General features: G+C 37.8%; 2 protein-coding genes across 3 annotated transcripts in view; one reads left to right on the forward strand and one right to left on the reverse strand.

Moving 5' to 3' along the window:
• Window positions 1-24,633, reverse strand: part of LOC134648612 (nuclear receptor-binding protein homolog) — a 48,923-nt gene that overhangs the window by 8,984 nt on the left and 15,306 nt on the right. For both annotated transcript variants that reach the window (XM_063503096.1, XM_063503097.1), the window contains exons 2-3: window positions 1,102-1,326; window positions 520-650 (exon numbers count right to left, since the gene is read on the reverse strand). In XM_063503096.1, coding sequence (XP_063359166.1) covers window positions 520-650; window positions 1,102-1,326 — 356 coding nt within the window. The remainder of the gene's footprint in view (window positions 1-519; window positions 651-1,101; window positions 1,327-24,633) is intronic.
• LOC134648615 (somatostatin receptor type 2) overlaps window positions 11,853-24,633 on the forward strand; it is a 358,966-nt gene continuing 346,185 nt past the window's right edge. The window contains exon 1 of the mRNA XM_063503105.1: window positions 11,853-11,862. The gene's annotated coding sequence lies outside the window, so the exon portion shown is untranslated. The remainder of the gene's footprint in view (window positions 11,863-24,633) is intronic.

A 24,633-nucleotide genomic window follows, 5' to 3' on the forward strand; every position in this document is an offset into this window, starting at 1 on the left:
TAATCAAAGATTAGGTAGCAACAACAACAACGGTCTTTGGGTACCTAACAGTCAGACAACTTTATTACGATAACAGGAAATTAAGAACTCATAGCAGAAAATAAGGAAAAAAACAGGAGAAGAGGGAGTGGGGAGATTTTGTTTAGGCATCTGTCCTTTTAGTATTGATGTGCTGGCCAAAAATTAATGCAGGTGGCAATCACTTGGAGCGATAGGCGTAGAAGTCTATGTCCAAAGACGGGCGTTATATAATGTAAATTAAGAAGAAGAGATATCAATAAAGAGATGATAGGAACTCGTATATCGCTGACACGATTGTGACTTGCGTTGCGAGCATGACCAAATCGTTTTCCACAATTTTTAATATTTGAAAGTGCAAAAATTAAAAAGGATTTAATACGCCTCCCGGCTTAAAATCAATTTGCCCCTTGTCGACTGCGACGTTAACGCAAGACAAAATTTCCATTGAATATCCTTTAAATTCAGTGGAAAGTATACGTTAATATAAATGTTTCTTACCTTAGCGCAGATAAAATCTGTGTACACCACCTCTTCCAAGCTTGGAGTGGAAGTCGTTTGACATTGCGTTTTGTCCTCTTCAGGAACTGTTTGAGGGAGCCGCATGACATGTATTCTGTTATGAATATCACCTGCAATCAAACAGAAATCGATTGTAGACATACTTTTATTAGGTACACGACTGCCCGTGGTACAGAACGAGTCATGTTGTACGGGAATTCTGCTTAGTTGGAATAAGTTTTCATAACATTTGAGTGTATTTTATCTTCATAGTTCATAACATTGTCTTCGGTTCATAGTTCATGTTTAGCAGTAGACGTTTTCTCTAATTTGACAATAATCCCGCCTAGTCAGGTCCTAGAAGACTATCGGTATGTTATCCTCATGTGCTTAGTACATTATTTAAGAATTGGACCTCGTTATACTTAAGTTACTTACTCTGGGCTTATCGTGGAACTTGATTGTGTTGGGGTGTTCCAGCCTGGCCAGGTTATCGAAGACCATCTGTATCTTATACTCATAGAACTTGAAGTTGCTCTCTAAGGACTAGACATCATTAATCATTATACTTAAGTGACTTACTCTGGGCTTATCATTGTGCGTATCCGTCCAATACCGATGGAACTTGACTATGTTGGGGTGTTCCAGCCTGGTCAGGTTGTCGAAGACCATCTGTATCTTATCTTCTTGAGCTTTGAAGTTCTTCCTCTCGGAGAACTGGACCTCGTTCCAGACGACTTCCACGCCCTCTTCTGTGTCCATGGCGAGGTGCGCGCAATCGATGCCAGGGACATCTCGCTGTTCCACCTGGAAATAGGAAAAAAAATGATAATTCGTATAATAATAATGAAAGTGACTCAAAAAACGGTTACGAATGATATAATTCAAAATGAACTCCGGTTTATTTAAAATACTATTCACGGCGGCATGCTATTGGTTGCTTAGAAGCTAGTGTTCTTTGAGCAAACACAAGAGTGAAAACAGTACCAGTGTGCGCGATCAAGTTTGAAGAAAAAGCAGAGCGCCACCTCTCTTCTTCTTTAAGGTTAACGCTCGTTACGTAATATTCCTATGAATATCAACAATCTAGCATCAATTCGGCACCTCTTTAGATCCTGCTATTAATACCTGCTGCATAGAATACGTTTTCTATGTAAATTATCGGTTTCAAACTACAAACCATACCGATTTGTGACATTATGAAAACGCAATTCGTTTCTGATTCACTTTTGATTAGGTTCCTAATTTGAATACCCTGTTTTGCCTGAAGCCCAATCACATTGTTATTCAAGGCCTCACGGAACCCATCTGATCAGCATTGCCAGGGCACGCGAGACTACTAGGGCTAGCAGAATGGCATGCCAAATTCCGGAATATCGGAGCGATTTTTACGATATTTAAATAGGTGCCGGCATTGAAGAGGATCAATATCGAAATATCGGAAATCGTATTGTTTTTTTTTGTTTAATTTGATAAATAATGGTGAAAACTGTAAAATATCTGAAAAACGACGGCTGGCGCAAAAAATGTATTGAATTGTGATGGTGTACCAAAGTATTATTTGCATCCAATATTTGACTGATTTTACCTTCAAAAAAGATTTTCTTCCAGACAACCTTTAGATAGCAGAAATCTATTGTTTGAATTTGTCTCAACCTTTCTCCGTCTTCGGCATATTATTAGAAATAGCTACGGAATATCATTGAAACGCCCTGTCGTCACGTTTAAATTTTATATCTGATAACCCTGCGACAATCGGTATATTGCCGATCGGGCAATCATTCAATTGTGGCCATTTACCGCCCACATAACTGAAAGTCTAATCCGCCCTTCTTCACCAAATAACATACTGCGTTTTGAATCCAACGCTTATTGATCAACTCAATGAAAGAAGGCCGTATGTGACGCAGTTTAAAGAGTAGATTATGGCTGTTTGGATTTAGGGGGTGGGGGGAGACGGTATGTAGAACGGGATTGGTTGAATAGGTTGATAGGAGTTGTCGTTCGGTTTTGATTAGTTGATGATATGATTGGTAATAAAACTGTAAAGTGGTGTTTGATTTAAGATAAAAAGCGCCCAAAGTGGGTTGGAAACATCACATACACCTTTGAATTTCTTGGCTGATGGTATATTGACTATATTCCTTACTTCTCGAAGGAAAGGAAGGAAAGTGTAAAAATAAATAGGATAACAATGAGAAGAGTTTGAAAAAAAGAGAGATTTAAAAAAAAAACGAAATGAGTGCTCTGGAAACATACCGTGCAGAATACATATATTTTATTGTATCAGTCAAACTTAGAGAAATTTAAAAACGTAATTTGTTTTGACGTTTTGTAACGCCCGAGGTATCTATGTACATATTGTATAGCTAGCGTAACTTCGACTGTATTTCTGCCTTTCTGCCGGCAGCTCCGTGTGACTCTTAATGGTTTCTTTTCCGTGCAGTGCCATACGGTTTTAATTAAATGGTGTATCTAATGCCATTGCTTTCATTCTGCGTTTTACCTTCTATTCCATTGTGCTAATTTTCTTCACCTAATACACAGACCTACCCTACCAACTAGGAAAATGAGGCCAAGTTCGGCACAAGAAGTTTTCCGGTTTCGATAAAGGGGTCGATTTTTGGCCCCAACCCCACCCGCACCCTTTTTCTAACTGTGTCAATGGGCCTTGTAGTTGTAGAGCTATCTAGTATGTCAACTCGGGTGATAATGAGGTCAATATGAGTCACCTGGCTCCTATTTCACCACACTTTAAAACAAACTTTAAAACATCACTCATACCCAATTGAATTGTCAGGAAAGAAGAGAGGCATATCTGGGTCGCGCTTTCAGGGAACTCTCGATTGATTCTCGGAATCGGCTCTGCAGTTGAATGGTTGAAACAGTACTCCTGAAAGATTACGTCTCATAACATAGAGTATATCTATAGTCATGTCCGCCTACGCCTATGTCTATGTTGTAAACCCATTTTTGTAAAACTAAATATATTGCCACTGCCTTGTCTATATATTTTAGAGGTTTGCGTCTTTGTTAAAAAACATATGGATCTTTTTAAAACGGCTAAAGAAGTATACCCTCGAAACACTAGAAACCCTGAAAGGCTGGCAGACGATTACATTCCAAGGACTGCATTTTTCTCAAAGCAGTGCTGTATAATGTGTATAAAATTTTTTAACAAGTTACCGCCGGAAATTCAACGACTACCTTTTAACAGCTTTCGAAAAAGTGTAGCAGAATTGTTGCGGAAAAAACAGTATTATAATGTAGGGACGTTTCTTTTAGACAACATAAACGAAGTAAATCTAATAAAAAATTTACATCAAGGTATTGTTTCTGGTCACTAATTAATTATTATTTATATTTTGACATTATTTTTCGATTTTATTCTTTATTTTATTTTACTTTTTAGTTCTGGTTGTTGTTTTAGCTATAATTTGTAAATAAAATTGTTAATTAATAAAATAATGTAGATTAAGGCTAGCTTGTAAGATTTGCATGCTGTGCATGGACGGCTAAAAGGACGGACTTAAATATAATGTAGGTACCAATTTTTTTTCTGAAACTCCTTTTTTTTGCAAATAAAATATTATGAATTATGAATTATCACGTAGTCGGTAGTAACGTCTTTCATAAAGGTATCAGGGACAAAAAGTCAAATGGCTAATTGTCTCGAAAGAAGAGAGGCATATCTGGGTCGCGCTTTAAGAGAACTCTCGATTGATTCTCGGAACAGGTTTAATTGCAGTAGAATGATGAAACAGTTAAGTACTCCTGAAAGCATAGATTACGTCTCACATCTGTGAGCATTCCATTGGAGTGTCGTTAGCGAATGATTTTTTGTCTGATGGTCTATAGCCTTGTTTAACCATTTTTGTCAAATCACAACTTCTTCTTGCTAAGCATAACTCTGAAATGCTTTAGATTCTTTAAATTTAATAGCAGATTGACATTGTAAAACCCAACGCTATTGTGTATTGCGTATATTGTGTAATTTAATGTAGTTTTTGATAAAATAATCCGTTACTATGAATTCCTCCTCATCGGGGAGTGGATTTTACATCATGATTGTTAAAATATCGTTCTGCTGCGTATCTTTTAGTCAAGTGCGTGCAAACATTGATGCAATGCAACTGAGCTGTTCGGCTGACTGTATAATACCGTAATAAATGGTATGAACAGTATACGGGAACTCGTGAGACGTAATCTATCCTCGAAAGACAGACAAATTTATAACACTAAGGAATTAGACTCGGAAACTTGGCAAGCTCGAAGCTGTAACAAAGGCAATTTATGAAACAGCACAGTTTGTAAAATATGAAATATGAGCATTTACAGCTGGTAGTTAAACTGGAGCCATTAGTTTACAGGGAAGTTAAACATGGTGGTGAAACTTATAATTGAGAAGGAAGTTATAAGATAATTTCTATATTGGTAGCTTGAAATTATGAAATGGTCAGAGGCTGGGAAGTAAACTATGAAAATCATTAGGCTAAGGCGAAACTGAACAAGAAAAATCAGAATCAAGTAGAAATACATTTATATTTTTAGCTTAAGGAATCTTTTTTAAGCTACTAATTGAGAATTATTTACTAAGAATATTAACAAAATCTTTGAATTACTATAGAAACTAAACTATTATATTTTTAACCTCTTGTCTGTAGTCCTCTTTACTCATCTTTTTGCATTATCTTTGGTTTGAACCCACGATTGCTTACCAACCACGCATGAAAGGTTAATTAAATTGAAGAGTGTTATCCATATTAATCAAAAGCGAATGTGTTTTCGTCAATTTGCACAAAGTTAGCTATAAAGAGGACTTCGTTTAACACAATGCTTCAGACGCCTTTATACACTGTAATGCATAAAACAATAAACTTTATTTACAAGACAGCTTTCAAGACAAACTTGAACACAAAACACACAATAGATTTAATTAAACATGTGTGACGAAATGATAAACACGAAGATTAATTATTCATTAACGTTGATGGCGCCAGAAATTTGGCAGTGGGAACAGTGAGTTTGCCAAGTACAAAGCTAACCGCGGGATTACGGCAAATCTATTTGGCAAGGGAGAAATATAAATTAAATGTTTGGATGGTAATTGAACCGTGTTTAAACTTTGATGGGTATTTATGACTTTGCTCTTCAACCAGCGCCTGTTTTAGAGGGTTTCGAAGGTCTACACCCGAGAAAAAAGGTTAGAAAATCAGGTAAAATTTTTAAAAGCTGATTTATGATATCTGATAATGTAACAAAGCAGTATTTAATAGACCACCTATCCCTTCTCGTCTATGACAGTATAATCAAACTGTTAATACGCATGTAGCGGTGTTTAAACTTTCAAATATTTTGAAGACTCGAATAACGATTACATCAACAAACCGAAGCAAACTCGTGTACACTAGTCCCGATATAACATCGTTTTATGCCTCTCGTGCGAAAAACTGTTAACGTGATGAACTCCATAAGCACAAGGTGAAGGCCTACATAAAATTCCTATCGAAAATTCATGGCCACGACCGCGACATTGAACCGATTTCATCGAGCAGGGCTCTTGAGATAACATTCCCAAAAACAATCAAGTATTCCTTGCTCTTCGATTATCCATAGTTAATACGCATCTCGGGGTCACAAAAGACTGGTTATTACGAGAACTTCCTCGCTAGTTTAGTGGGAATGCACAGCTGAAAATCAATGTCAAGAACACATGTACATATTTATGTGCATGTGTTCTGTGTTTCTGTGCTGGCGTCAAAGACTACCCTGATTTGAGTTGTTTGAAAGTTACGATGTACCTCGCCTACGCGATACGCCCGTTTGGTGTGGAATAAATAAAATCCAGTCTCATTACAATGTTCTAAGTCTATGGAGAAAAGGTATGTTATACGTTGTTTTCAATATTGTGCACCGCTGCAATGATTAATGTAAAATCTATTTATACTGGAAATCTACGTCAATTCACTTTCGCTATAAATTGGAGTTGGCGAAGCGAGCTGAGAGATAATGAACATTAAATTTATACATTTAGAATTGGTATGATGAAATGCTATTTAATACTCTATATTTTGATGCAAGGACGATTAGGACGAAGTTAAGCGAAAAGGAATCAAAGTATTTAATGGAATAGAATAGAATAGTTTTTATTCGTAAACACACAGACAAAAGACATACATAGAAATAACATAATGAAAAATAAAGTGTCACGAAATGGCCCCATCTCAGCATGTTGCTGGCGACTTCCAGCGCTGATCTTCCGATGAGACCATCAAGTGAGAAATAATCACGGAAGGTAACAGACAAAAAAAAAGAAACAAAGGAAAGAAACATAAAATAAGCCGAAAAATAAAATTACACACAGTTTACACAACTAATACAAAAAAGAGATGCAACATGACGACATAAGTAAATAAATACATGACACTAAGTGACAGTAAAATTGCCTATATAGGACTAAACATAGTTTTTATATCCTAAATACTAAAATAACAGTAGAATTGCTCCAATTCGTCCAACATCAGTCATTTTAGTATCTACTGGCATTACTGATGAGCTGTCGTAAAGTTTCCAAAATGGGGAAATTTCCCTATAAACAAGTTTTGAAGACATCTCAATATATTTTGTATGGGGATCGAAAATTTCCGTCTATAATAAGATTCCTTAATTTTCTATAAAAATTTCATAAAATTTCCGTGAACTTTTCCAGCGTTTTTAAAACTTGTACATAAGTAGCTGGGATATAAAATCAGAGTTTGGCTCTAATCACAGTGTGCACACCAGGGATGTTGCGAACATCCGCATCCGCATCCGCAACCGCGGAACTTCCGCATTATTTTCAACATCCGCATCTGCATCCGCATCCGCATAAAATCGATGCGGAGCTTATGCGGATGCGGATGTCGAACAAGTCGGTACAGGAACGTCTTAGCGGCGTCGTAAGTGCTAGGTAATTTCGTCATTACCTATAACGAAGTCGTCTAGATCCAGAAAAGTCGGCCAAGTAACTGTTTATTAAATATAACGCACCTATATTCTTGCTCAAATACTAAAAGTTTCGTTTTTTTTTTAATAAAAAAATACTAAAAATGTAATATTTGACGTTTTCTGAGTACCTAATCTTGACATCCGCATCCGCATCCGCATCCGCGGATGTGAGCCTCTAAATATCCGCATCCGCATCCGCGGATGTCAAAAAATCTGCATCCGCAACATCCCTGGTGCACACGCTGTTAGGCCGAGTGCACAACGTCCGGTGTCGTCGACCCATCAACGTACAAAACAGGAAAGACACAAAACTGCACAATGCTCATATTGTCAACGTCCTTTTCTGCAGGGCTTGCACTATTCGCGACAGCTTTGGCTACTCTCCAAAAATCCACACCTGAATTTCAAACAACCCAAGTAAATCTTCCGTGTCAAGCAATTACATTTCTTAAGCAATGAGCTTATTTGCTAAAATAGCGTTAGCGTTTACCTGGAGTTCAGCCTCTTTGGATTTAATGATACAGAATTCGTCCGGAACATCGACTGCATTTGTAACAACTTCAAAATACCGATGCCTAGCCTTATTATCGATCAGGCGTGGCATTTTCAACTTTACGACTATATTAATTAGGTTGGAAGATGTCCAAAGAGTTTTAACGCCGGCATTGTTCAGTTTGGTTTTCAGCGAATTCACTAAATGAAGACACATTTCAATAGGCATTTTTGGACTTTAGTGCAATGGATTTAAGGTCTTAATTTGTCACTTCAGCCGTGTTGGAACGGATGCTGTAACTAACATTACAGTCACTGTAATATCTTCAGTAATATTTACACAAACGTCCTAACATTTTGCGAGTGAAACACGAAACGGTACGTGGGACGTTGCGTTTAGGTAATTATATTTGGGACGTTCTGTTTGAGCATCAGATACATAGTACATATTTCGAATGTTGACATAATATAATTCATTCCTTGTGTTATAAATTATATATGAGTATTTATGATATAGAGGCAAACGAGCAGACGATACGCCTGATGGTAAGCGATTACCGCCACCTATGGACACCTGCAACATTTGAGATGGGAATACGCTCTATTTTATAGAAATGGAATAAGTAATAAAAAATATCTTATATTTTTCTAAGAGCAACAACTACACTTTACCGATACCGATTGTCAGCTGCAAAAGTATCTACACGCTACAAATTGAATCATAACCGAGCGAACAGTTCTTTGTGTGGTCGTAATACGATATATACTCTTGTTTGCGCCACTTCGATCGGTGTCGCGTTGCGTACCGATCTATTCTACTTGCTTTAATCAGGCGTGGCTCACTCCGCGATTTCGTCGCGTCGCTACAAGTACATGCGGCCCACACCAATTTTGGTGTCTAGCCACAGTAGTTACCGCGCACCGCTACGGACGGACGCCTGCTCGCGCTTGCGCCAACTGGCGGTCGAAGGCGAGGGTTCCGTACTTTTTAGTATTTGTTGTTATAGCGGCAACAGCATACATTATCTGTGAAAAATTCAACTGTCTCTATCACGGTTCATGACAGACGGACGAACAGTGGAGTCCTAGTAATAGGGTCCCTGTAACGGAAACGGAACCCTAAAAAGAGTGCTGAGAACTTAAAGAAACCTTCACAAGCCGTATTTCTCAGGTACCTGCATCACAGTACATTTGACTGATAAAAATAACCGTATTTGTTGGTTCACTGGGAACCGGTCAGAGCAAACACGCATAAGCATTGGGTTAGATCATACTGCGCACATTACTATTGTTTAATTTATTCGCTTTACGACTGTCAGCCCGTTGCCAGCAGCCAATTGCCCAAAAGAAAATGATAGAACCTGCTCCCAAAATTTCACGAAAATCGGTTGAAAAATGCGACCCACAGAGAAGAACATACGTATATCCGGATTATCCGGACAGAAATACGAAATACTTATACCACCCCGCTTTTGTGTCGGTGTTATATGTCTAGACTAGATATATTTCAAACTGGAAACTAAGTAAACAAGTAAGAAATTAGCGTAACTTGGGTCGCAAATAGGCATGGGAGCACAAGCTTACCCAATTACTGCGTATATATTATTTGTTTGTTTGACGAGATGTAACGCTAGCTTTCAAGTTCGTGAGGACGGTTATATGGAATAGTATATTGTTAACCAAGGGTTGAAAGGCATCTATTTCTGACAAGATATTTTGACGCTCGAACTGAGACAGAAAGACCGAAGGGGCGTTCCAGAGGTGTCGGGTACGTGACGCTGTTTTAATTAACACTTCTCATAAAGTTAAGAAGTCGATACTTGGCATGATAACGTTTGATAACTTAATATTTCTGTAGGTTATTAAGGTAGCACCATACGCGTCACGTCCCCGAATTGTCATTTGAAGGTGTCATTCAAATGTTAGTGTAAACGGGCCGTTATCAAAAACTACAGGAATGGAATGCGCTCCCGCTATCTGTATTCCCTAAGAAATATGACCTCGGTCTGTTTAAAGCAAGAGTGAATAGGCTATTACTGAACCGGTGAGCTCCATCTTATAGGCCTTATATTATCTAAGGCCAATCGCCGACCAGTTTATTATAAAATAAAATAAAACCACATTCCACACATATTTGAGAAACATATTTGCATGTAATTACGATTAGTTCACAATTACTCGCCAAACTTATTTGGGCAAACTGCGCCGAATTTCCATGAAATGACACCAATCAAAACAAGGAAGCGGCCTTGAGACGTATCAATTGACATTGCTGGAGGATGTTTGCCGGTGTCAAATATCGATAACTTCATACTGGAATGGCGTAAGCCGCGTAAGAACCAATATACGGTAACAATAGGCTGACAGGTAAATCAATTAAAGCCAGCAAATTAATAACAAGGGTTTGTATAATAGCCCAGTTTCATTGTCCACCCAAACTTCAATCCATAGTATACTGTTCACTTTATTTCTACAACAGTCCCAATGCCTGCTGCGACCGGTTCATGGGTGTCTGTCTATTGTTGCGCTTGTGAATGACTTCCAGCAGGCGTTCTACATGACATTAAAGGTCTCCAATTGGCCTCTACGTGTTGGATCTATATCCAGATCCACGCAAGCCTATCAAAAGACCGGGTTTTATAGGCCCGTGAAATCCAAAAAAAGAGTTTGTAATATTTAGTCCTCCATTACTAACACTAGAAACGTCTGCATAAATGTATTGTATTAGAAAAATAAATAAAGACGCACATGAAATAATTATGTTTTACGTAACGGAGATAGACAACGGAAAACTACATTAACAAATAACCTAAGGAAAAAAACACATTTTTCCTCCTTTAGGAACACGACAGAAAAACTAAAATAAATATGAGGATAAAGGACAACACATCGTGAATGAATGTAAGATAAAATGACAAATCGAATCACGGAAAAAGTAGACGGAATGTAAACTGTGTAACTAAAAGTGATATTTCATTTAGTGCACATCATTCATTTTTCACCTTCCACCTTATTATATTAGGTATTTATATTTGTAATAGCCCCCTATGTATGTTTTTAGTTATCCGCCGGCTAAAGGAAATATAAATTGGATTCACGGTTCATTAGACCAACTTTCTGAAATAACGACGAAACCACAAAAAGAGCAATTCGATAATTAACCAATTAACCAACAAGGCGAAACGCGACGAGCAGAAATGGAAGTGGATTTGTGGGGTCCCATTGTAAGCGGAAAATATGTTTTCGGCAAATTTTCCTTTTTTGGTACAAGCTTTTATCCCTGACTGTACTTTTTCTTTCCACAGGCAACTAATACGCATCGAGACAATTCTAAAAACTCCAAACACAATTAGGTTTCGTTGTTTTATCACAGAGTTCCTATGGCCACCTCCTGTTTCCATCATCAGATCGGCTCGATGGTACCATAATATTGCATTGTCACCCGACTTACATATGTATGCAAATTTTTAGCGTCATCGGAAACCGTGAAATGAGGCAAATTTAACTCGTAAGATTTGACCCGTACAAACATGGTTACATACATTACATAGGTACATTGCAAGATTTGCAAGTTAAATAAAAGCTCGTAAAAACGAAACCAATTTTGATCGATATTTTTATATGTCTGTACAGAAATAGTACGAAGATGTTCACTAATCACCATTACCTAAACCGCAAAGGGTGTCGTGATAGATCTTACAAAGTTTACGGCTAAAATAGATACGAGACGAGTAACCAGGAAGTTTTTAGGATGATGGGAGAGCTTTGGCTTTAAGTGGAGTTACTTATGGTGAGCTAATACAATAAATGTTTTTAGCTACGCCACATCAGCCGAGATCGAAGGACTTATCGTGAAAACACAATGTAATCAAAATGTAGATGACAAGATGGCTGCGATGACTGTACTTATAACGTCACCAGAGATATCACGGTCTCATTTTCAGTCAAAATTAAATACCCAATGATATAAAATAAGCCTTATTGCAACACTATAAGATTCACATTCACAGCGGTGACTCACCGCTAATCGCCATAACTAGCGCCATAGGTACATCCGATCGGCAGATAACACTAATCGATATGTTAATTGAACTATTAATTAATTGATAGACCGCGGGTTCACGAGTAGGCGTTGAACGTTGTTTTGCCAAATGTGGCGTGTAATTTAAATGTAGTACAGGTTTGATTAATTAGGAATCGAGGCCTATAATTATTCTGGGTTTACGTGATAAAATTCGGAAAATTCAAATGTTTTATTTAATACTCGATAGCTTCGGTAACACTACAATTAGTGTTCAATCATCAATATGATTAGCTAGACCAGTACGGCTACCATCAGTTTGGCACTGACATAAACGCCATCGAGAACGTAATTTAGTTTATATAGTTTCTATGATATACATCTCGCTCGTACTCGCATATTAGTGCAAACGAGATGTATAGAAAGTAAATTACGTTCTAGATAGCTATATGTCAGTTTTGACACTTTTGACACTGTCAGTAACTCATGGTACGGGCTCAGTAGTGTTAATGTTATTGCCTACAACTACATCATGACATGAAATCCTAATCTAGGTTAATCAGTAATAGTTAATATCGATAGGAAAGCTAGTTAATCAAATAATCATGTTTACAAACTACAACAATGGTCAATAATGTGCAATCTGAAATAACAAGGGGACGCGAAACTGGGACGGTGTGATAACGCTTTATTGCGTCGATAGCGACAATTTGTCTATTACACTACGCTACGCAGTTCCTCAAGTTTAAAACTGGTGGGAAATACCTACATATTGAGAATATGATTTATTTATTTATATAAGCCTAGAGTGTCCCACTGCTAGAAAAATATTGAATAAATCTAATCTAATGTAACAGTGCTATTTATACATGTTTTGTCTCAAGCCCATCTAAGGGTCGCCAAATCGCACCCCATCAAATACAACGATGGAATTATCACGAACCCAATACATTACCCTGAGGCACCCTTCGCCCGGTCAGCGGGTCACCTTGCCGAGATAATGGTGTTCGTGACTTACCTGAAACAAGAGGGATTATGGTTAGGTATAATAATGTATTTATATTCAGTTATTTTTCGTCTTCATGGATAAAAACAGTAATCATTACTCTCAAGCGTAATATGACAGACAATTTTTGCACTTGATAAATAGACACAAAAACACACACACATAGATGACAAAATTATACAAGCTATCATCATCGTTATCATAAATAAAATAAAAAATGTACTCAGTGATAATAATGTCAACAACAATCATATTGAAATACGGATCAATGTGATTGTTATCCACCTTTACTTGGGACTCTTAGGAGTGCATTTTTACACATGGTTAATCTGTGTATGTGTTGTTTAGTCTATTTAATGTTTTCTGATTTTTGTATTATAAAGTGATGTTTTTAGTATAACATGTTAAGGGACCCACTGATTAACAGTCCGCCGGACGATATCAGCCTGTCAGTTAGAACAAAAAGTTGACAGTTCCGAACAACTGACAAGCCGATGTCGTACGGCGAACTGGTAATCAGTGGGCCCCTTTAGACATGCCTCACAATTGACTTTAGCTGCAAGCAACATTACAAACACAATTTAAATCAAAAGTAGATAATTGTTAAAAAAACCTTGACCATTTTAAAATGGGGACTTCCCGACACATGCAATCAGTGAACTTATAACACGTGTTACGTATAGTTTTAAAGACCGGAACGAAATCCCTAATGAATGAAGCTTCAATGGCAGTCGTTCACCCGACAGACCTGTTTCAACAGTAGTCACGTTCTTGTGTATTTTAACAAACGTCATCAATGTAAGAGTATAGAGTAAAAGCTTAAACTGGAATGTAAATTCAATGAAATACTTGTAATATGTATATTGCAGTCACATGATTTGGACCGTGCAGACGTGCAAAGGCGTTTGAATAAGTAGCGCTGTCTTAAAATTTGTCTTCTATTTTGACAAGGTGACGATGAGCATCCAGATTTTATATATCAAATAATAATTATTCGTAGGTCGTTTACTTCACAATATAGCTATAAGTAGATAAAATATTTAGAGATTTTTGAAAATATAATTCTATTTTTTTAAGGATAATGTCGAACGAAAAAGATATATAGGTACAAAACTTTTAGTTCCTACATAACAGAGCAGATCTGATAACGAAATTGCAATTTTTAAAATAGATAAAAAAGGGAAAATGCAAAAAATACGATATCGAAAAACATTGAAATAAACGCATTTTATACGTTTTTAATTGTGTTCGCCATTGATAATTGAGTTGATCTTAAACATATCACTCTATTTTACGAACATCATTACTTGAACATGACAAATCGTTTTTCTCCAAATAGCGGGCGGGTTGTAAAAAATGGGTCTGATAATGTGCCACTTGGCAACGTCTGACCTGATGGAGTCACCTGTCGTCGCTGGCAACGAAACTGAGCCCAATAAAAACAATTCATTGTCTTGGAAAATATGAGCGTTCTTCGAACTTCGCTTGATATGCCTTGTCTAATGTGTTGGCATAAACCTTATTTTTATATCCTAGATACTAATGACTAATTGACTGGCCAATTTTCTACCCAATCATGGTATAATAATATACTCCGCCTGGTACTCTATTCCGAGATTCGCGAATGACCTAACTGGCACTTGCCTACGTCATCATGCTGTTTACAGGTTCTCAAACTTTAAAATGTGGGAGAATTTTAACCAACAGTGAAAATTATTTTAACGGCATTAATTTTAAGTTATTCATGTAGAAACATAGTAAAATAAAACAAATCTATACTGCACTTTTCACTCCTACTCTTACAGTTCCGAATAGAGCAGCCAACCATTTTCGTAACAAAACATTAATTACGAAGCTTACGACGTGAAAAGTTTGGAAAACACTGCGACTGCTGACACTGAGCGAGAAGGGAATAACAATTAACACGCGTTCGACAAGGACGGTCGGTCAGGGACAAAATGGCGGATTGTCAAATGTGAAAGCGCTATCCTGTGTTGCCAGTAGTGTAAACAGAATTACCCGAACGTCTGAAATTTCTTTCGTGAATCGGAAGATATTGCTAATGAATAATTAAAAATGACGTGTTATTGTAAAATTTAAGATAAAATACATATAAATGAAAATTATTAAATTATAAAGAAATAAATTAACTTATTAACCATAGATATAATGTACCCATGTAACATGTTATGTTGAAATAAAGTGGCAATGTTATTGTTACGTAGGCAAGTGACACTCTGGGAAGAGAAGACCATGTTTTATTAGACCATGTACCCAAATGCGTGCATGTTAAACAAATGCAAGCGTATAGGAGCGGCCTTAGTGCACGCTGCTCAAATCACTCGTGACCCCGACGCCACGCTGCACGCCCCGCCGAACGCTTCGATTCGAGCGTCCACTCAGGCCTTACAGTGCCACCATAAACTTCCAACTTCTATGGTAAAATGTTGTGTTTAGTACCACTTCCAAACTTTTCATTACAAAGTCGATGCTCGGTTAATTAAGACGGACTAAATAATCATCTTAACGATGAAGAAGAAATTAGTTGGGAAATTTTACGTTGTTCGTTATTTTCTTCGTCAATTTGATGGATTTTTGGAGACTGCAGATCCGTTTGTGGCAGCGTCAAACAATAAAATAGATGCCATGTTGACAGTGTTGACACTGTGAATTGAGCAATCGTAAACCTTATTCCAAAGACATATGTACCATTTGCCCATGTGTTGTTTTGTTTGTACAAACAACAACACTAACTGTCCATCGGTGGACCTTATGCCTTTTGTAATAAGGTTGACGAACTGTCAGTTAAGTGTGGACGATGGTATATCTATCAATGGCTATCGATGGCTGGAATCATACCACCGCATGTGCGGATCGCATTGTGTGGGTCATTTGATCCTGCCATTATAGTAACAGCAACAATTTGATCAAAGATGGACTTTATGCCTTTGCAATAAGGTTTTTGAATCGTCAATTGTTCAGGCCGTTACTTTGTGTAGGTATATAGTCGCGTAAACAGATGGCTTCGTTCTGATTAAAAGAGGAAACGGATAGTATTTACTATTTATCCGACTAATGAAGAATGGTGGGTGTTTTTTGAGTGTATGTGGCACGCCCTTTAACCCAAACAAACGGCCTAAAGTAGTATTTTAAAGTATAAGCGTACTTGTGGATGTAAATGTAAATCTAAAAACCACAGAAACAGGAACAGGTGAGAAATTACCGTGGAATGGAAATGTAAACCCCATCTCGTCCGTCCGACCGTTACGGATTATCCGGACCTAGCCTATAAGCCGATTATGATAAGCTATTAATTAGCAGAGTTAATTTATAAACAGTATTCTATGTTTAAAAAAAGGTGTTAGCAAAATATTGAGTTAAGAAAACTTAAGTGAAGCGCTTCTGGTATGTAATTATGTGCAATTTAAAATATGCGTTACCCAATTTACCTGATACTGACAACATACAAAAATAAATAAATGTCATATACAAAGGAAAATATGAACAAGGCCCTCCACTCTCCAGTGTCCAAGGCTGGAATCGAACCAGCGTCCTCCGTTTACGCGACAAATGCCTGGGCTATCTATAACCGCGAAATTCGAAGCGCGCAAATTGCGGGCATTTTTCTCTGTCACTCTAATTACGCCTTCATTGGAGTAAAAAAAGAAAGATCCCCGCAATTTGCGAATTTCGGTTTTCGCGGTTGCCCTTCTGAACAGCTCGGCCACTCGGTCACGGACGTGACGGTGTCATGGGTCGAAAGTTTCAAGTAGATATATGACAATTTCCTGAGGGCTTATGGCGCCCTAATATTTGTAGGGAATTAATAAGTAAATAATTTGTAACGGTCGTGGCATCATAAATCATAAATTATTTATTCGCGTGAATAGGGTCAGATTACAGTTGTTATATATACATAAGTTTCTCCTGATTCAACCGTCCACAAACAGCATGCAAATATTTGTTGTATTTCTTAAGCTAAGTATTTATTACATTATGTACTACATTATATTACGAGTTATTCAAATAATCGTAAAGTGAATAAAACATTTTATTTAATAGCCATTCATGTAGGGTTTTCTTAAATTTATTAATTGGCAAGCATTTAATGTCAGGTGGCAACTTATTAAATATTTCCACACACATAGCAGGGCAGTTTTTGTTAAAAATTGCAGTTTTTTTTTGCATTCCAACTACAAGTCGTTCACCGTTTCTAGTATTTCTAGGGTATATGTCACTAGCTGTAATAAATAATTCAGGGTGTTGTTTTACAAATTCTGCGAATTGAGAGTAAAATCTCATGAGATTAAACAACCGAGGATAATTTACTGTCATAGTCCCTATACTATGCTATGACTATCAGCCTGTCAAGTGTGTCTATGATAATTGATAACGATATGATAGGCTACTGGAAATCTAGCAGGCATTACAAGTTGATAGCAAATCTGTTTGTTATAATCTAATCAAATGTTATTCCTTAAGGGGCCCACTGATTACCAGTACGCCGGAAGATATGACGATATCAGCCTGTCAGTTGTTCGGAGCCGTCACGTTTTGAGTTTAACCATAGAGAAAAAAATACATGTATGGAGTGAGCAAAACTGATGTATGGATGGAGTCAGCACTCTATTCTTCACTCTATATATTTCGTCCGGCGAACTGGTAATCTGTGGGCTCCTTTACACAATCGAAAATCATACGAGCTAAGATCCGAAGAACCCACGACGATACGTTTTTGCCCCCCAAAAGCCGGGCTATCGGCATCAGCGGCTACCGGGCTTCCGGATATTTCAACATTTTCACAAACAAAATGATTCAACAAACTACTCACGTGCATTTATGAGTCAAAAGGAAATTACTGCATGCAATACGTTGACAAATATTCACTCTCTCTCTCTAAATACGGAACCCTTCATGGGCGAGTCCGACTCGCACTTGGCCGCTTTTTATTCGATCTTGCTTATGTCAGAACTTAAAAAAGGGGCCAAGTGCGAGTCGGACTCGCCCATGAAGGGTTCCGTATTTAGAGGATTTATGACGTATTAAAAAAAACTACTTACTAGATCTCGTTCAAACCAATTTTTGGTGGAAGTTTGCATGGTAATGTACATCATATATTTTTTTTAGTTTTATCATTCTCTTATTTTAGAAGTTACAGGGGGGGGGGGGACACATTTTACCACTTTGGAAGTGTCTCTCGCGCAAACTATTCAGTTTAGAAAAAAATGATATTAGAAACCTCAATATCATTTTTGAAGACCTATCCATAACCCCACACGTATGGGTTTGATGAAAAAAATTTTTTTGAGTTTCAGTTCTAAGTATGGGGAACCCCCAAAATTTATTGTTTTTTTTCTATTGTCTGAAAATCTTAATGCGGTTCACAGAATACATCTACTTACCAAGTTTCAACAGTATAGTTCTTATAGTTTCGGAAAAAAGTGGCTGTGACATACGGACGGACAGACAGACGGGCAGACGGACAGACAGACAGACAGACAGACATGACGAATCCATAAGGGTTCCGTTTTTTGCCATTTGGCTACGGAACCCTAAAAAGTTACGGAGTTAGGCACGAACTAAGTTGGTGATGAGGTCTTGACTTGATGTAGGTACCTACTTACTGGTCAACTCGAAAGCTAAGTCTAACGCTAACAGCGTCTTTTAGTTGACTCTATGGAGATCATGTTTTTTCTAGCATACTGCCCGCCTGATGGTAAGCAGTCACCAAAGCCTATGGACGCCTGCAACTACAGAAATGTGTCATGAATTTAGAAGTGTCGTGTTTAATGCACGAAAAAACACTAAAGCTTGAGTATGAAAGCTTTAAAATAGTGTTCAGAAATATAATTTCAAGTCTCATGAAACGCGTCCAAGGAGGTAAACAGGAAAACAATCTCGCTATTTGTCTGTCTGTCAATACACAGATTAGAATAAACAATGACATTGAACTAACTATATTTAACGTTTTTTGCGATGTTTACGAGGACGTACGAGTGTGAAATTGCATTTACACGGTCATAAAAAAGTGTTCATTCTAGTAAACATTGTGTTACTAATTTGAGGAATTCCATATAGATATTAATACCTCTGTTTAATCTTGTTGAATAATCTTAGCTACAAATAAGAACTTTAGCAATAAAATCACTTTGCCAAAAGGTATTTCAACAAGTTAATCAAAATCACGCAGTCATAAAATTCATAAAGCACAAGGGAAGAAAGAAACTAACTATTATTAAGACTTATTATTGACCAATGAATATTATTTAAGACTTTGTTTAATCTCTTCCAATTTTTATGCTAATAAAGATTTTTCTTTGATGTCTATTCTACAGGTTGCACTTCGGGGAGTGTGCTCAAGATCAAGAGCTACACGAGCTTATTCCACCGTCCCCATTCTACCATCGGACTTTTAGACGCACGGCCGGTTTCCATCCTTACTTGGTAGATATTCCACCAATTCGCACGAAGCGCTTTGCTTCCTCTTTTCCTATGCGCACTGCCAAGGAATGGAATTCCTTGCCGGCGTCTATATTTCCGAGCTCATATAACCCGGCAACCCTCATATCAAGGGTGAACAGGCACCTTCTGGGCAGGCTCGCTCCATCGTTGGCCACGTCTTCGCCTCGGCTAGTCTGTGGCCATGAGTAAGCCCATTTATAATAAAAAAAAAATGGACTAACGGCCAGTTGCACTAAACCGTATGTCAATGTTATCGTAGTTTGTTAAAAAAGTTATCAATTACCACCGTATCAACCGGCGTATTATGGTTGGTTTTTTATCCACGTGATAAATTAACTGTCACCTTTTAACACCGCGGGATAGAAAGTGACGCCTAACGTTTTATCACGCTGTCACGTAGATAAGAACGACCATCATATCCGTACAGTACGTTTATTGTGCGTGATCCGTCCTAATTAGCGAAAAACAAACCAAAGTTCAGCGATAACGAAAGTATCAGAAAGCTCATTAAACCCATCCACACAAACATACAATCAAGCTCACTTTCTTATTAGAAAGCTCGACGGAAGTGGATCGATCATCAGCTGTCACGAAATGACTCAGACCTATGAACAAGCTAATTTTCAAAACCACCCATTTAGAATTATCCTTTTTTGCAAAAGTGAACCTTGTGGATAAAGACCCAGGGTTGAATTGAGCGTAGCTTTAACGAAAACATTAAGCTTTTTGAGACAGTCCTTTGATAGGTAATCCTCGCGTCTGCAGCCCAATGTTTTTGTTACTCAAATGTGAACTTTGTTTAACAACGGTAAGGTCGAATGTATAAGTAAAGCTCTTTAATAGTGGCTGAGTTCACAATTGCAATAGCCTCGTACTGACAGTCACACGTAAACTTACGTAACGTACACACGTTTTGAGTTTAACCATATAGAAAAAAATACATGTATGGAGTGAGCAAAACTGATGTATGGATGGAGTCAGCACTCTATTCTTCACTCTATATATTTCGTCCGGCGAACTGGTAATCTGTGGGCTCCTTTACACAATCGAAAATCATACGAGCTAAGATCCGAAGAACCCACGACGATACGTTTTTGCCCCCCAAAAGCCGGGCTATCGGCATCAGCGGCTACCGGGCTTCCGGATATTTCAACATTTTCACAAACAAAATGATTCAACAAACTACTCACGTGCATTTATGAGTCAAAAGGAAATTACTGCATGCAATACGTTGACAAATATTCACTCTCTCTCTCTAAATACGGAACCCTTCATGGGCGAGTCCGACTCGCACTTGGCCGCTTTTTATTCGATCTTGCTTATGTCAGAACTTAAAAAAGGGGCCAAGTGCGAGTCGGACTCGCCCATGAAGGGTTCCGTATTTAGAGGATTTATGACGTATTAAAAAAAACTACTTACTAGATCTCGTTCAAACCAATTTTTGGTGGAAGTTTGCATGGTAATGTACATCATATATTTTTTTTAGTTTTATCATTCTCTTATTTTAGAAGTTACAGGGGGGGGGGGGACACACATTTTACCACTTTGGAAGTGTCTCTCGCGCAAACTATTCAGTTTAGAAAAAAATGATATTAGAAACCTCAATATCATTTTTGAAGACCTATCCATAACCCCACACGTATGGGTTTGATGAAAAAAATTTTTTTGAGTTTCAGTTCTAAGTATGGGGAACCCCCAAAATTTATTGTTTTTTTTCTATTGTCTGAAAATCTTAATGCGGTTCACAGAATACATCTACTTACCAAGTTTCAACAGTATAGTTCTTATAGTTTCGGAAAAAAGTGGCTGTGACATACGGACGGACAGACAGACGGGCAGACGGACAGACAGACAGACAGACAGACATGACGAATCCATAAGGGTTCCGTTTTTTGCCATTTGGCTACGGAACCCTAAAAAGTTACGGAGTTAGGCACGAACTAAGTTGGTGATGAGGTCTTGACTTGATGTAGGTACCTACTTACTGGTCAACTCGAAAGCTAAGTCTAACGCTAACAGCGTCTTTTAGTTGACTCTATGGAGATCATGTTTTTTCTAGCATACTGCCCGCCTGATGGTAAGCAGTCACCAAAGCCTATGGACGCCTGCAACTACAGAAATGTGTCATGAATTTAGAAGTGTCGTGTTTAATGCACGAAAAAACACTAAAGCTTGAGTATGAAAGCTTTAAAATAGTGTTCAGAAATATAATTTCAAGTCTCATGAAACGCGTCCAAGGAGGTAAACAGGAAAACAATCTCGCTATTTGTCTGTCTGTCAATACACAGATTAGAATAAACAATGACATTGAACTAACTATATTTAACGTTTTTTGCGATGTTTACGAGGACGTACGAGTGTGAAATTGCATTTACACGGTCATAAAAAAGTGTTCATTCTAGTAAACATTGTGTTACTAATTTGAGGAATTCCATATAGATATTAATACCTCTGTTTAATCTTGTTGAATAATCTTAGCTACAAATAAGAACTTTAGCAATAAAATCACTTTGCCAAAAGGTATTTCAACAAGTTAATCAAAATCACGCAGTCATAAAATTCATAAAGCACAAGGGAAGAAAGAAACTAACTATTATTAAGACTTATTATTGACCAATGAATATTATTTAAGACTTTGTTTAATCTCTTCCAATTTTTATGCTAATAAAGATTTTTCTTTGATGTCTATTCTACAGGTTGCACTTCGGGGAGTGTGCTCAAGATCAAGAGCTACACGAGCTTATTCCACCGTCCCCATTCTACCATCGGACTTTTAGACGCACGGCCGGTTTCCATCCTTACTTGGTATATATTCCACCAATTCGCACGAAGCGCTTTGCTTCCTCTTTTCCTATGCGCACTGCCAAGGAATGGAATTCCTTGCCGGCGTCTATATTTCCGAGCTCATATAACCCGGCAACCCTCATATCAAGGGTGAACAGGCACCTTCTGGGCAGGCTCGCTCCATCGTTGGCCACGTCTTCGCCTCGGCTAGTCTGTGGCCATGAGTAAGCCCATTTATAATTAAAAAAAAATGGACTAACGGCCAGTTGCACTAAACCGTATGTCAATGTTATCGTAGTTTGTTAAAAAAGTTATCAATTACCACCGTATCAACCGGCGTATTATGGTTGGTTTTTTATCCACGTGATAAATTAACTGTCACCTTTTAACACCGCGGGATAGAAAGTGACGCCTAACGTTTTATCACGCTGTCACGTAGATAAGAACGACCATCATATCCGTACAGTACGTTTATTGTGCGTGATCCGTCCTAATTAGCGAAAAACAAACCAAAGTTCAGCGATAACGAAAGTATCAGAAAGCTCATTAAACCCATCCACACAAACATACAATCAAGCTCACTTTCTTATTAGAAAGCTCGACGGAAGTGGATCGATCATCAGCTGTCACGAAATGACTCAGACCTATGAACAAGCTAATTTTCAAAACCACCCATTTAGAATTATCCTTTTTTGCAAAAGTGAACCTTGTGGATAAAGACCCAGGGTTGAATTGAGCGTAGCTTTAACGAAAACATTAAGCTTTTTGAGACAGTCCTTTGATAGGTAATCCTCGCGTCTGCAGCCCAATGTTTTTGTTACTCAAATGTGAACTTTGTTTAACAACGGTAAGGTCGAATGTATAAGTAAAGCTCTTTAATAGTGGCTGAGTTCACAATTGCAATAGCCTCGTACTGACAGTCACACGTAAACTTAGTTTTAAACTTTATCTCGTTGCATTAAAGTGTATAATCGGTCAACATTATATGCGCAGGCGCCGGCGTTTGGACGTTTTTGCACGCTTTGTCACAGGCGGCCTTTATAATTGTCATGACATGTAAAAATAGACGCGTGAATGATACTTAAAGCTTGGCGACTTTTTACACGTTCCTTCATATTAAATCGGGACTATTTCTTAGGATTCCGTACCTTCTGTTTACTTCGAATGCTAGGTTTTTAAAGATGTAGGATAAGTTGCATAATAGCATAGTTTTATGGACGCCCTGACATTGTTGCTCTACTTATACACTAGTCAAGTCGATCTGATGTGAACCCTGGGGGCCTACCGAAATTCGCAAATAGTGAATAGTTATTCACTATTTTCTACTAACTGTGCGTATTATGCACTTCTAACTTATGTATCATGTATGACTGTATGTGTTCTGAATAAATAAAATAAAATAAAAAATAATAATAATTAAACTAATACTGTACTGTACCTATTAATTAACTTAAAGAAAAACTAATCAAATTATGTATTTCTAATCAGCCTATATAAATCACTGACTCATACAATATAACATTCACTTTCATCATAACAGTAGTATTTAAAACGGGGTATCATCGCTCATACTTAACCCTTTAACCGCCAAGGACGTCATCGCAATTTCAACCTTCATGCATACCGACAAGGTTCACAATGACGCGCCGCACACGATAGGTGTGGTGTTCAGGGTACATACAATTAGTAAACCTTAATGCTTTGACAATAAGGTCTAAAGACTGTCAGTTTAATTGCCTCGTCTGATTAAGTTTTTGTACGATTAAGTAGCCATAAACAGTTACGAGTGAATCACGGGTGAATCATGGTTCAATCAACGACGCAATGTCGGTGTCTACAGTACATATATGTTGTAAGGTGACTAATACCTGAGGGCCTACCGCGAACCACGTTCGACGTGTTGCCTCTCTATCGCACTTGTAAATTCGTAAGTAAGTGTAACAGGGAGGCAACACGTCGAATGTGCATGGTTCGCGGTAGGCCATCTGTACCATCTTCCATTTAATTGAGCATTCGTAAGCCTTATTGTAAATACACAACACAAGGTCCAACAATGGTACTTAAATAGTTTTTTTTTTATTATCCTGACTTAGGCTGTATACTTCTGGAGCAGTAGAGCGATCGGGCTGCGTGGGGGGAAGGTAGCCTGGGGATAACCAAGAACAAAAAAAGCGGCCAAGTGCGAGTCGGTCTCGCCCATGAAGGGTTCCGTATTTAGGCGATTTATGACGTATAAAAAAAAAACTACTTACTAGATCTTGTTCAAACCAATTTTTGGTGGAAGTTTACATGGTAATGTACATCATATATTTTTTTTAGTTTTATCATTCTCTTATTTTAGAAGTTACAGGGGGGGGGGACA

Source organism: Cydia amplana, chromosome 6 (assembly GCF_948474715.1).
Source record: "Cydia amplana chromosome 6, ilCydAmpl1.1, whole genome shotgun sequence".
NCBI classification, from domain to species: domain Eukaryota; kingdom Metazoa; phylum Arthropoda; class Insecta; order Lepidoptera; family Tortricidae; genus Cydia; species Cydia amplana.